The sequence below is a fragment of the Copadichromis virginalis genome, linkage group LG10 (assembly GCF_057382275.1).
Source record: "Copadichromis virginalis isolate Kocher_CV1m ecotype Utaka linkage group LG10, C_Virginalis_male_GT1.1, whole genome shotgun sequence".
Lineage (NCBI taxonomy): Eukaryota > Metazoa > Chordata > Actinopteri > Cichliformes > Cichlidae > Copadichromis > Copadichromis virginalis.
Genome location: NC_140627.1, coordinates 28,907,123 through 28,920,587, shown reverse-complemented (window position 1 = coordinate 28,920,587; position 13,465 = coordinate 28,907,123). Strand labels below are relative to the sequence as shown.

The following is a 13,465-nucleotide window of genomic DNA, read 5'->3' as shown; positions in this document are numbered from 1 at the left end:
GAATGGATGATCAGGATGAGCTCATCACTGTAGTAAATAATACCTGCACGTAGGCCTGTACTGTGTAATTCCCATCATCCACTGGCATGACAAATATCCACAGCCCAGTGAGCACGTTCAGCTCATCCCATCTTCATGACTGTCCAATTTAAGATGATTACTAAACAGTGGACAGTGCCGTGCATGTGCTGGGTAGATTTTTGGAGTCGTACTTCTCTCGCCTGCCTGGCCGGCTCATCGTGGATTAGTGGAGGATTTTTCACAGGCAGTGTTTATCAACAGCACATCGGTCATTTTTTAAAGCCCAACTGGAATTAAACTGACAGGCTTTTTCTGCTTTACGCACACAATTCGAATGGGGAAGAAATAGCTGGACAATCGGCAGACAGTTTACATAGAGGCAGAGGAAAAGAGAGCTAAAGTGGCTCATTTTAGATGGAGGATATAGCTTGAATACGTAGAATAATATAGTATGGTAAAGAGTGAGAAGCTGCATCAAAGTACAGTATGAGGTAAATAAGGATTAGTTTGAGGTATGAGTTACCAGCTGCACTGGTATACCAGTGATAATCTCATGCATTATAGAAATTTATTCTAATACAGTAATACACCATAAAACCAGCCATGCGTGCATTTTCTGATTCATATCTGGGTCTGGGCTGTGTGGGCAGCAGTCCCAGCAGAAAGGCCCAGACCTCTTCCTCCAGCACTTCGGAGGTATTCCCAAACCAGCCAAGAGACATAATCTCTCCAGTTTAGCCCGGGTTTACCCCGGGTTTCCTCTTGGTACGACATGCCCAAAACACATCAGCTGGCTCCTGTTAGTGTGGAAGGCTTTTCAACAACTTCATATGCACTGCTCAAAGAAACTTAAAGGAACACTTTTTAATCATGTTTCATTTCCATCAAACAATATGGCATCCTTTCCTTCCTAATACATTATCGAGTACGTATCAGTGTAGATATCAGCGTGATTTTTATTTTTTTAATTGCGACGTGATGTTTTCAAAGTGTTCCTTAATTTTTTTGAGCAGTGTATTTGGATTCTCATCTTATTTCACCAAACAGAGTCAAACTGATTTAAAAAAAAAAAGGTTTTCTAGCTCTTCTGGTTGCTGTTTAGTTGGAGGCTTGTTTTTCCTTTCCCCTTCACTTAGTGTGAAATTAATGACCAAATCTTTGATTATATGACTGGTATTGGTCTTTTCTTTTAAAGATCTTACTTTACTTGTAGCGCCTAAACATTTGCACAATCCTGTATAAACTATGAGTGCTTGGAGTATCCAAAGTGTGCTCTGTGTAAACATAAAACACTTATAAGTAGACTGGAGGAAGGCCTTTGCTGAAATAAAGCATCAGCAGCGATGTTTTGACATTTATCTTTGTCATGGCGGTGTGCAGCACATACACAACGTGCCACGATAACACAGCGGTCCTGTTTAAATCCTGCACGCTCCTCTGGCCTCAATCAGGACTCTGAGGGAGTCTCATCCCCACCTTCAAACCCACACGTCTGCACCCGGCTCAGATTGATCCGCCCAGCACGCCTCCCTCCCCCATCTCGTGTGGCTGCAATCAATACCAGCACGACTCAGTCATTGGATCGGCTGCTCGCTGATTGATTAAGCAACACCCGGCACAAACCAAGCAGCCTCACTGAATGAGAAAGCACACCTGAGAGCAGACACATTGGTAAACATCCCGGTCTGCTGCTTTACAAACAGCCTCAGAACAGCTTCAGCTGACGGGATTTTAAACTATTTGGCGACACATGAAAGAATTTGTAAAAATATTCAAGTCGGCATTTAATAAAAGTTGTACAGTTTACTGGGCTCGAATCCATACACATGAAGCTGTTTTATGTCTCCACGGCTATCTGTGTGGATCTCATTTCAGATTAAGCCCTCACAGAGCGGTCGGTTCAGTGGGAAGCCATCTTGATTTTCATGGTCGTTCGTCAGGAGAGCTGACATCAGATACAGCTGTTTCCCAACATCATCTCTCAGATTAATTCACACTAGTCTCTCTGTGGCCTTAAAACTTCTCAAAGCTTTTTTTTTTCTTGGCCACCATGACAAACGGATCCCAGCCCTCGAAGACTCTGCACAGCATCATCTTCTTATTTTGTCGCCTTAAGTCAAACATTCTTCCATATAGGGAAGATTCCTCGTCAGGTACCGACATGAAGATGGATATCTGATGAAGGAAACAAAACCCAAACGTGTGTTTGGCTTCCACGCTCGCATAGATTAAATCACCTGTCAGCCTCCGAGCTAACCTTGTTTTACTTGCTGAGCTGAGGGAACACAGCGCACACTGGTTTGGGATTTTTCTTTCAAGTTGACAATGCTAGTTCACAGCTCCATTTTCCTAAAGGCCTGCTGGCAAAGTGTAAAAGCTGTCAGACAAAAGCCCAGAGGGAAACATTGGTTCTTGTCATGTTTAGTCTTTGTCATACAGACCAAGGTTATTATTTTTTACTAAAACAAATGAGAAATAAAAATTACCTAAGCAGTATTGTGCTGTTATAAAGACTAATACATGATAACAACCAAAAACTGTGCATTCTATAAGGAGATGTGGCACCAAGGTTATTACATTAAACTAAAACTCAGTGTGGCAAACATTTTAGACAGGAAAAAGGAGAAAAGTGAGCAAATTCGTAGGATTTGAATTCCAGCTAACCCTTATCATTGGCCCAATGACTACTAGTGGCAAATGTTTGTAGGTTTCCATGTCTTACCACACCATCTGTACTTAAAAAACAAACCATAATTCCTGTCACAGGTACAGATGTTGGATTGAAATGTGTGCCACAAACAAGGGGCACCTTCGTGAAGGTGCAAACTACTGGGCTGAGACCATTAAGAATACGTGATTGTCACTTTCATATAAAACAAACGGCAGCAAGTTAGTCGCACCTGAGAAAAGTAAGAGCAAGAAAGGGAGAAGCGCTGGCTCAGCTATGTTGGGGGTCCGACAGGTGCTCAAAAGAAGACTAAACAAAATTCACATAAAAATGTATACAAGCCTTGTCTGCCTTTGCACGTCTATGATGTCGACCAACTGCAACTATGATGGCTTCAACTCTTCTGGAAAGGCTTTGTGCAAGGTTTTGGAGTGTGTTTGAGAATATTTGTAAGATCAGACACTGATGTTGGACTAGAAGGCCTGGCTCACAGTCTTCCCTCTAATTTGTCCTAGAGGTGTTCTGTTGGGTTGAGGTCAGGACTCTGTGCAGGCCAGTCAAGGTGTTCCACACCAAACTTCCTCAACCATGTCTTTGTGGACCTTGGTTTGTGCATTGCTGCACAGTCAGGTGGGAAGAGTAAGCGGCCATCCTCAAATTGTTCCCACTAAGTTGGACGCATGAGTTCTATTCATTGGATCTAAGGTTCCAGGCCCAACTCCTGAAACCCAACCGTCAAACCCAGACTCGTGCATCAGACTGCCAGACAGAAGTACGATTTGTCTTTCCAGAGAACGCGTCTCCGCTGCTCTAGAGTCCAGTTGCGATGTGCTTTACACCACTGCTTCTGATGCTTTGGATTGCTCTTGCTGATGTAAGGCTTGGAAGCAGCTGCTCGTCCATGGAAACACATTCCATGAATCTCTCTACGTTCAGTTTTTGAGCTAATCTGAAGGCCTCGTGAAGTTTGGAGGTCTGTAGATAACGGCTCTGCACAAAGTCGGCGACCTCTGTGCGCTATGTGCCTGAGCATCCACTGATCCTCCGACTTTTACATGGCCTACCACCTCGTGGCTGAGTTGCTGTCATTTCCAATCGCTTTGACTTTGTTATAAAACCACTAACATGTGACTGTGGAATATTCACTAGCGAATACATTTTATGACTGGACTTGTCGCACAGGTAGCATCCTAGCACGATAGCACGCTTGAATTCACTGAGCTCCTGAGAGCGAACCATTCTTTCACAAATGTTTGTAGAAGCAATCTGTAAGGCTAGGTGCTTGATTTTATATAACTGTGGCCATGGAGGCTGTTCATGTGGTTAGAAATCATCCGTTGTTAGTGTTCAACGGCTAAGAAGCTGGGAACACCAGGAAAGATGCCAGGCTTTATTGTAGATAAGTATGCACTCATACGTGATGTTTGACTTGCGTGTTAGTCAAAGTCGTGGCTCTTCTTCCTGTCCTGACTTTGGTTTCTGGACGTGTGCTGCTCAGTATGAACATTAAACTAAAATGTCACGTATAGTTTGCTCACTCCGGATGAAATTAAAAGCACTCTGCCTGTAGCAGCTGTTGTTTATTGTCAGAAAGGCCAACGTATTCTTGGGGACCGGGGCTCTGTTTGTTTCACGGTGTCCACGCCAGATGGAGAACCTCTCACAAGTCACAGTGGGGGGAAGACACAGCGGGAGGAAATGTAATAAACCCAAAAATCCACCAGTCACATGACGGTGACTGTTAATGGAGGGTACTCTGCAGGAGTATAAACATCCGCTTTAACAGCTGTTTTTGTGATTTAACCCCTCACTGTCACAAATTCATGCGCCTGTGTATCAAACTCTTCTGACCCACTGAGAAAATCACTGTGAAAATAATAAATTAAATACAGTGTTTATGACCCATTTTTAACCCTCACGTGACCAAGCTGCTCTAGCAACTCAAATCACCAACTGGGGGTCAATTATGACCCAGTTATATTTCATACAGGAATATTTCTTTAAACGTTGCCTCCATGCTTCAGTTTCTTTCTGCTTTTACATCTTCTATTTCAAATATTTTGTGCAGAGACTCTAAAAGTGAAGACTTCTGCAGCAGTCAATGCTGCATCTCTAACAGCAAAACATTTTAATACAGTGACGGCAAGTGGCAAGTTAGAATAAAATCAAAACCTATGCTATTTTATGATTATAATGATTAAAATAATCCCTTACTGTCTTCACTTTTATCCAGTCAAATAGCAATAATAAAATAAACTTTATTTACACCGTACATTTCTTAACAAAGTACTTCACAGAAGTGTAGGGGTTTATTTTAAGTCCGCAAAAAACTTAAAAGTTAAAAGAAAGAAATAAAATGAACAAAGCATAGAAAACCCTGATGCACATCATTCAAAAATACTATTTTATTACTAAAATGATATTAATGTCTTATAATACACAATTTGCTCCAAAGTACCTTCAGTTTTATTTATTATTATTAATCAGATTTAGTTTTGTTTCTTTTTGGGAGTTTTTTAAAGACGAGACAAGGATTTTGTGAATAAATCTGCTTTATTCTGCTACTTTAGGCCTATCAGCCATGGCGTACTACAGAGCATGACAATATAGTGATCAAAAAATGAAAATGAAATTATTCAGCTTGGTCACTTTCAAATTGAACATTTTAAATCTTGAAAAGTTTAAAGTTAGAGTTAATTAGAATAACATCAGCCTCATCTGTCCATCAGTTCACTGGTGACTCCACTTCTTCCCATTCTTAACCTCCTAAGACCCGAACTCTTTCATGGCGTGCGTTTTTAATGTCTCTTTTCTATTTTGGCTGATTAGGGGCTCATGAATGTAAAAACAAAGAATTACCTTTGTTTTTTTGTTTTGTTTTGTTTTTGTTTGTGTTTTTGTTTTTAAACCTGATTTTTGTTTCTGAAAAAAATTACATCCACATATGAGGACATTTGTTTTAAATTTTGATAGAACAGTGGTAGTATAATGTCCTCGTAGGTGCATATCAGGCCCTTGTAGAGCAAAACTTTGTATTTTGGTCTAGACAACCCAAAATGTGATGTCCGCATATGTGGACGCCAGGTCCTAGCAGGTTAATGCAAACCATTTAGGAAAAACCAGGATATCGATAAAGGAGGGAAAGAAATAAAAGCAGGACATAAAGACAATATGAGACAAGAAAAAGAGCCTTCAAAATAAAATTAACCGATAGACAAATATCTAACATTAAAGTATGACAAAACCAACAAATAAAAGAGGAACTAGACAACAAATATATCACAGTATTAAGGATAAAATAATTATACGAACAACAATTAAATTGGCAATTAAAGGCTATAAACACCAGGACCATCATAGCAGTACATAATTGTACTACTTTATTTTCTTAGTCCAATTTTTAATTTTTTTAATGCACAACATACCAGCAAATAAAGAAGAACATGCAAATACCTGATAATAAAGATTGCAGGTTTTGAATCAAAAATCAGGTTTTATTGAAGGTTTTATTGCTGGTTGATGTCCAGTTAGTCACCCTGTGCTCTCTGCATCACTCTGTGCTTTGACACATGTGGCAGAAACCAGGTCAGTGGTAGAAATCAGGTTATAGGGGACATCAGAGGACACATTTAGACCTGAAAATATCCATCAGCCACCTGACAGCGAAATCTGGCAACAAATTTATTAACAAATTTAGTTTTCAAGCAAAAAAAGCGAAACACTTACCAGATTCAGATCTTCAGATGTGACGATTTCTATTATTATTTAATTCCAGGGTTTTTTTTTTTGCGGTTTGTTTGTTTGTTTGTTTGTTAATTAGTTCACGGTTTTAAAGCCAATTAAAAGAAAACAGGGGATTTATGAGGAGCTTTGTAAGATACACAAGGATTATTTTGATCTTTGGATCATACCGAGCCACTCTCGTAGAGTCAAAGAATAAAGACATGTAGCCAAAAATTAGTAATCAGTCCCTGAAAACAGAAGTTCACTGTTCAGTCCTCACCAAGCTGTGAGTTTAACTCTAGTTTCACACTGATCACACTGATCTTCACTATCATCTGACCACACTCCTCACTGCTCATTTGTAGCTTTTGCCATGGACGTGTTTAATTAAAATCCCATTTAGAACCTGATTATTTGTATACGTGACCATGGAAATGACCTCCACCTTTATACCGCTTCTATGAAAATGCAGTTAAAGGACGTGTGCGTGTGTGACAGAGAAGTCTAACAAATGTACAGTATCCGTATTTACATCAACTTTAAACGCTCAAAGCTGCATGGAGCAGGACGGCGTACCAGAGGTATCTGAACGTCTTTAAGCACCTGAAAAACGTATTATGTCCTAGATTACATGCACGAAAGTCGAATATTTTCTCTAGCTTTTCTTAGACAGTGGCGTCTGCTTTGTGTGATATTTTTTTTTTTTTTTTTTTTGTGCTCTCAGGAGACAATAAACACCTACAAACAACCGAGCGTGGTTTGACAGTGGATTGTGTGCGCACGCTTTCAGTTTGCACATCAAACACTGTCAGCTGCACAGCCGAATGAGCTCAACAACTTGAAAGGAGGAAGTGTCAATTTTAGCAAAGATTTGAGTCAGTTAATTCTGTGTGTGTGTGGGTGTGTGGAAACCAAACGGGAGTAACTCCAGGCTTGCAAAGAAAGTGGGTAAGCTTGCTTTTAATCGTTAAGTTTTAAACTTAATTTGGTGAACTCTAAAGAAGCTACGTAAGTATTGTGGAATAAATCTGAGTTTTGGTTTCCGGTATGTGTAAAAAAAACCCAAAACCTGACTGTGATTAATTCAGTGATTACTCCATAAATAAAACTTCTATTGTCAGTGCTCGGTTCAGCCAGACGATGCTTGTATGGTGCTGAGAACACACACACAGTCTTTGAAGCTTTGCCAGAAGTAATAGTTGTAGGACATGTGTAGTAGTATTAAATTTAGTTGCAGTGAAATATTGTGTCGGACAAAGTTCACCGGTAAACATCCCTGATCAGATTGAGCTTGTTTGAACGAGTCCCGCTCTGCTTAGTGTGACGTCCTGTCTGCTAATGCCGCTTTATTTGTCTACCCTGCTTCACAGGAGCTCCTGGAGAAGTTCATGGGGGGAAACGTAAGCCTGGACGAGTTCTTGGACTCCTTTCAAAGCTCCAGGAAGACGTATCACATCCGCAGGGCTCAGGCAGAGAAGATGCAAGAGCTCGCTCAGGCCAGGAAGCAGCAGGGGAAAACCAAGAGAGCGGAGGAGTGCAAAGCCCCGGAGGTAAAGGACTCGGAAAAGCTGCAGGAGCCTCAGCGGCCGAACGGCTTTTTAGCGCAGGGACCTCTTAGAGTGTTCCAAGTGCGCTATGGCCTCACGCCTGCCATTCTACTCCCTCATTACCCTGTTTCCCCGCCCGCCTCGGCGCCATGCCTTCAAAGTAGCGCCCCCACCACTGAGCCCCAGCTGGGACAGACCCACATCCTCAGCCCCAGCGCCCCACTTCCAGGACACGGCCACGCGGTGGGCCTCAGGGTTATCGGACAGCTATCGGGAGGCTGGCCGGCTAACGGGCGGCCCGTGCGAGTGCAGCAGCTTTACAGGCCGAACCCTCAACAGCCCGAACCGCCGTACCGATAAGCCGGAGGAGGAGGAGCAAGGGGAGGATGAAAAGCCGAGAGGTCTTCCGAGACGTTGGAAGCAAACGGTGGCTGTCACAATCATGTAAGCAAAGACTGATCGAGAGACGGGCAGCGCTGCAGACGTCCGTTTCTGTTCTCCATCCATGACACTCAAACGTAACACATCGAGGGAAGGCGAGCAGAGGGAGCGAGGCAGGGGGGGGCTAGGGATGGGCTGTGATAGCTGGTAAACAAATCTCTCATTAAGCCTTTTTTTATTAAAGAACAACAAAAGCAGAAAGAGGAGCCGGCTGCAGATTCAGCTGGAGGAAAACTTGATTTGATGGGGGCTGAAATGAAAACTTCGGCGTTTGTTCAAAGTTTTAGCTTCACACTCAAACATTTTCAGGTTCTTATCCAAAACTTCTCGTACTTTGATTTTTTTGTGCCAAACTTTCTAACCCTGTGAGACATAAGTAGCCTAACTCTGTTTTAAAGAAAAAACTAACAATAATTTGTTTTCTGGGTTTTTTTTAAGCGTGTTAGGTGGTATATTTGTTTTTCTCCCACCTGCTGGGATAACAATTTTCACAGGCCTTGACGACTTGGAGATCTACCCAAGTCACTTGAGCAACTGCAAAAGTTTGCAAGAAATTGCTAGATTGAAATCGGCGAGCCTAAAACAATTATAAAAATTAATACTGTGCCATCAACAAGCTGTGTTGAAAGGTGGATGATAGGTGCTTCTCCCCTTCACAGCCGTAGCAACGAGTCTTAAACCTGGAAATGACTTTGCACTTCCGGTTCTTTGTAGCTCAAATTAAGGCGCGTGTTTTACGTGAGCTTTACACTTTCTCCTCGTTTTGTTCCACAACATAAAAGATGCCAGTGAATAGTCCACTCGTGGATTCTGTGGAAGGGCACCAAACACCCAGCGAGCTTTAGCGGTGATAGCGTGGTGTTAAATCTTTTATAGCCTAAGATTATGTTGCTCAATAAAACATGAGCTTTTCTCTGTTACAAATCTTATTTTTCTGGCGTTTTTGGTTGTTGAGGCACATACGGCGACATGAACTTCCTGCTTGGCCTGCAAATTATGTCGTCTTTTCAACTTTCTGTAAAAGAAATGTCTGAAAAATAGAGCCAGCAGCAGAGCAGAGGGCGATCGTGGATAGAGACCTGCAGGAAGAACACGGGCACCAGTTAAAGTGTGATATTCGATATTTTAAACTCTGATTCGGGCTGAAGCTTGCAAACAACACCAGTAAAACTACACAGGCATACAGTCCAGTACAGTTTCATGAAAGCTGTGTTAGCATCATGTTGTTATAGTCTCGTATTTACCTGCCAGACTTGTTCAAGTTCAGCTCAGATGAGTGTTTTTATCCCCAGTGATCCGGGCCACTCGTGAATTTCGCTTATAAACAAACATATTTATACGACAGGCCGTTCTCTCACCTCTGCAACGCTCCAGCGTGGAGTCGGTGCTGTTTTTTGCCTCGTTAAATCACCCCGAGCGTTTTAGAGTCGCTGGTGAAGTACAGTAGCCTGCAGCTTTTAATTAAATGTGTCACATACATTTAATTAATATTTCATACTTTATGCTGCTCGGCTCATGTTTATTTAATCAAGCTGCCACTAAAAACAGCAGCTTTTCGTTACTGGAGATCTGACACTTGAAACGCTATCCAACCCGGTCCCTAGTGAGAGTTTTAACTGTTATTTTAATATATTTCAAAGAGATCGAGGTGAAGCACAGAGTTGCGAAGCACATCTACAAGCCGGGCGAGACGGACGAGTATGTCGTCGTTAATTTGTACAGCCGAGGACAGACGGAGACGCTCCGTCACCGACGTGAACGATGACATCAATAAAGTGGCGTTTAATATAAACTCTCGTCATCCGTCGCCTCATCGAATAAAGCGACTTTCATTCTTCGCGACCGCCGAGCAAAGTTTGAACAAAGGCGCAGCGCAGACCGGAGCAGGTGGTATTTATTAATAATTCCCAGACTTGAACCTCGCAGTGTTATTTGCAGTGTCATGTGTGTTAGAATCACAGACGATTACCCAAAGCCTTCTGCCTCACATCAGTGAGCGATTTATTTATTCATGTAAATCCTATTTTAAATGGCTGACTTCAAAGCTTCTTGTTTACCGTGCTAAATGAGGAGCTGCTTCTCCTTTTCAAAGCAGCCCGCTGTTTTCATTTTTGTTGTTGTTGTTGTTTTGGTTTTTTTTTCCTCTCTCTCCGTCAAACTGAGCTGCAGAGTGAGGCAGACTTGATCTCTATGAGAATGCGAGCCCTCAGTAAAATGAGAGGAGGTTTCCTTCTTCATTTTCTCATCACGCCATTTTGCATCATTTTTAAAGGAGGGAAAAGCTTTGCATTGTAGTTGTAATGACTCTGCTCTTCAACATACATTTCGCTGATGAATAACTCATAAGTACGTGCTTACTAAAGCCTGACGAAGTACATGAAAATGCCTTTTTACAGCCCGGCGCCCAGTTACATGCAGCGTGTCACAGTATGGGAAGAGTCGTTATATACACTTTGCACTAGAAGTGTGAATGGATTCCAAGGCTCTGAGTTCTTTAACCTTCAAGTGACCGAGTGCTGTGTATTTATACATGTGTGGGAAAACAAGTTCGTCCATCTACTTCTGCAACTTTTCATTGTTCTTTATTGGAACTGGTGCTGCAAAGATGATGTAGAGTTCTGTTTTGCAATGTTATTTGTTAGAATTTTTCACTTTTAATCTCCACTTTTTTTTTTTCTTCCTCTCTTTTTGTTGTGGCTACTACTAGTGACTTGCATTTTTGTAAGTGGATAAAAGTGATTTAAAACCATAATTATTATTAATTATTAGAAAATTTCATCACAGGTCAAGAAAACCCCACAAACTTGGACAGAGCCGTACAAAATGTGTTCCCATGTAGTTAAGAGCTTGGTTGCTTGAGGGTTAAAGGTTGTGTGTTTTGTTTTTGTTTTTTACATCTTTTACATTATTTTTTGTTTTTTTGCACATCATTTCTGTCCGCTAGCATTCAGTTCAAAAAAGTCGACTCCTAAGATCTGAAAACGGTTTTATCTCACTACAGAGAAGCAGGAATGTTGTGGTGTGTTTGGGGTAAACGCAAAGCAAAGTTTGCACCCTGTAGCGCTCAGAGAGGCGAAAATACGTTCTTGTATGTTTGTAACGGGCATGCTAGCGATTAATCAACTAGATGTGTAAGCGTCGCCACCCTTGCTGTACAACAGGATTTGCCCGCTGGTTCTCGAGGGGCGTCCACCCAGGAAGCGACTAGCAGCAACGTCACTGCGACCAGAAATCATAAAAAGCCACTTAAACTTAGAGATACCAGATCAAAGCTTTTCTAGGCTTTGCAGTCAAGGCAAATTGAAGCAAGTACTAATAAGAGTAAAGGATACTGTTGGTTGACATGAGGAGGTGGTACATGCAACCGGAGCCTGGACCGCACCCTTGCAAGCAGCCCTTCCTGTTTGAAGGCCCCTTAAAACTTAGCAGATCTTTATGATGGCGAAAGTGTAAACAAGTGAGCCAGCGTCAGTTCTGCGGTACTTTAACCCTCAAAGATGAGGACTGTAATCTTAAACACTGTCCATTAAAGCAAATTTTAACCCTATTTGTTCGACCCCTCCCATGTGCTCTCCTGATGCCACAAGTGATCAGAAAAGGAGGAAAATCTAATCGTTTGTGAGCATCTGGAGATTCTCTTTTATATATACAGAAAAAAGGGAGGGATCTGTATCTGCTGCAGTCTGGATAAAAGTAGTTGTCTTGCTTGCTGCTAGTGGCCACATTGTCCACATAAAAAAAATAATAAAAAGTGCTAAAGTGACTTCATTCATGAGGCAAAACCTCGCTTTGCACTTACTCTGAACACACCATTAGACTCAAAATGTCTGGGTAAAAAATACCAGTCATTGATTTAAGAGTGCAAACACCTTTTGTATCCTGAGATCTTAGTTTGTTTGTTTTTTAAATGGTTTAAAAGGTTTGCTTTTGTATTCCTGCTATTAAAAGGCAACTTGCAGATGGCGCATTACATCTGATCTAAATGAACCTGCCTTTTCATTTTAATGTTTGCCTTTTATGAACTAATGTGTGTCTGTTTGTTGTTTCCATGTGTCTGTGTTTCTGTTTGTTTTTTATGCTGTTTGTGTTTTTATTTATTGTTGGGAAAACAATAAAGTAAATACAACAGACGAGAAGTCGGAGAAAAACACGAGCAGTCACTCTGTTTTAACCTCACGTGTTCACGGGTCTTATGTTGTTGTTGTTGTTGTTGTTGAAAGATAAAAATCGTGGGAATAACTCAGATTTTTATTTTAAAGTCTGTGTTCAGGTGTTCAAACATCCAGAACGATCTGAAAACAGAAAAACATAAATATTTAAAAGATGGACCCACCTAAAACCAGGATTCTGTTTTGATTGTTGATTGGATGAATCGCACCTCGTCTTTCCATTACTTCTTTTTTATTTTTTTTCCACATGTGACTTCATGCCTTGGGCCACACCAACTTAAATGACAAAGTATCCTGTTAATGTGCACAAATAAAAATAATAAATCACAAATTCCTTAATAATTAGAAACTTTTTTAATTACTTTTTAATATGCTGATATGCTTTCGTTTCAAGTTGAGATATTAATCAAATGTCTCTATGATCAGTGTAAAGGAGATGGTTTAATCCCTCTCTGCGGTTTCTCCTGCAGAACTAAGAATATGGAAAAAGCCTGAATTGTTGAAACCTTCCTTTAGCTGCAACATTTACAGAAAATTAACATCTGAAAAACATCTGAGCATAAACTGCTGATGTAACTGGGCGCTGGCTTCAACAAACATGCAGTTGTGTGTCCACTCAGGGTCTTTTTTGGGGGGCGGGGCAAAGTGGTGCTGCTTGTTGAGCTTTAGCACAGATGGACCCAAGGGTCCCTTTCTACGGCAGTGGTTCTCAAGCTGTGGGGCGTGGATGTCCAGAGGGGACGTATGGAATGAAACTAAATCAGGATGATTTTTGTAGAGAAAATAGAAGTATAGTAGTATAGAGTTTATTCTGATATTCAGATTTCTACTTGAGTTTCTGGACACACATAATTTTGGTTTGGGGGGCGTTTCTTATTTTTATGTTTCTAATTGCA

At 41.2% G+C, this 13,465-nt stretch overlaps 1 protein-coding gene across 1 annotated transcript in view; it reads left to right on the top strand.

The window, feature by feature from the left end:
• The window catches only part of vps37d (VPS37D subunit of ESCRT-I), a 49,123-nt gene extending 36,510 nt beyond the window's left edge, over window positions 1-12,613 (top strand). The window contains exon 4 of the mRNA XM_085470972.1: window positions 7,783-12,613. Within this exon, the coding sequence (XP_085327098.1) occupies window positions 7,783-8,319 (537 nt within the window). The 3' untranslated portion in view covers window positions 8,320-12,613. The remainder of the gene's footprint in view (window positions 1-7,782) is intronic.
• Window positions 12,614-13,465: the final 852 nt, after the last annotated feature.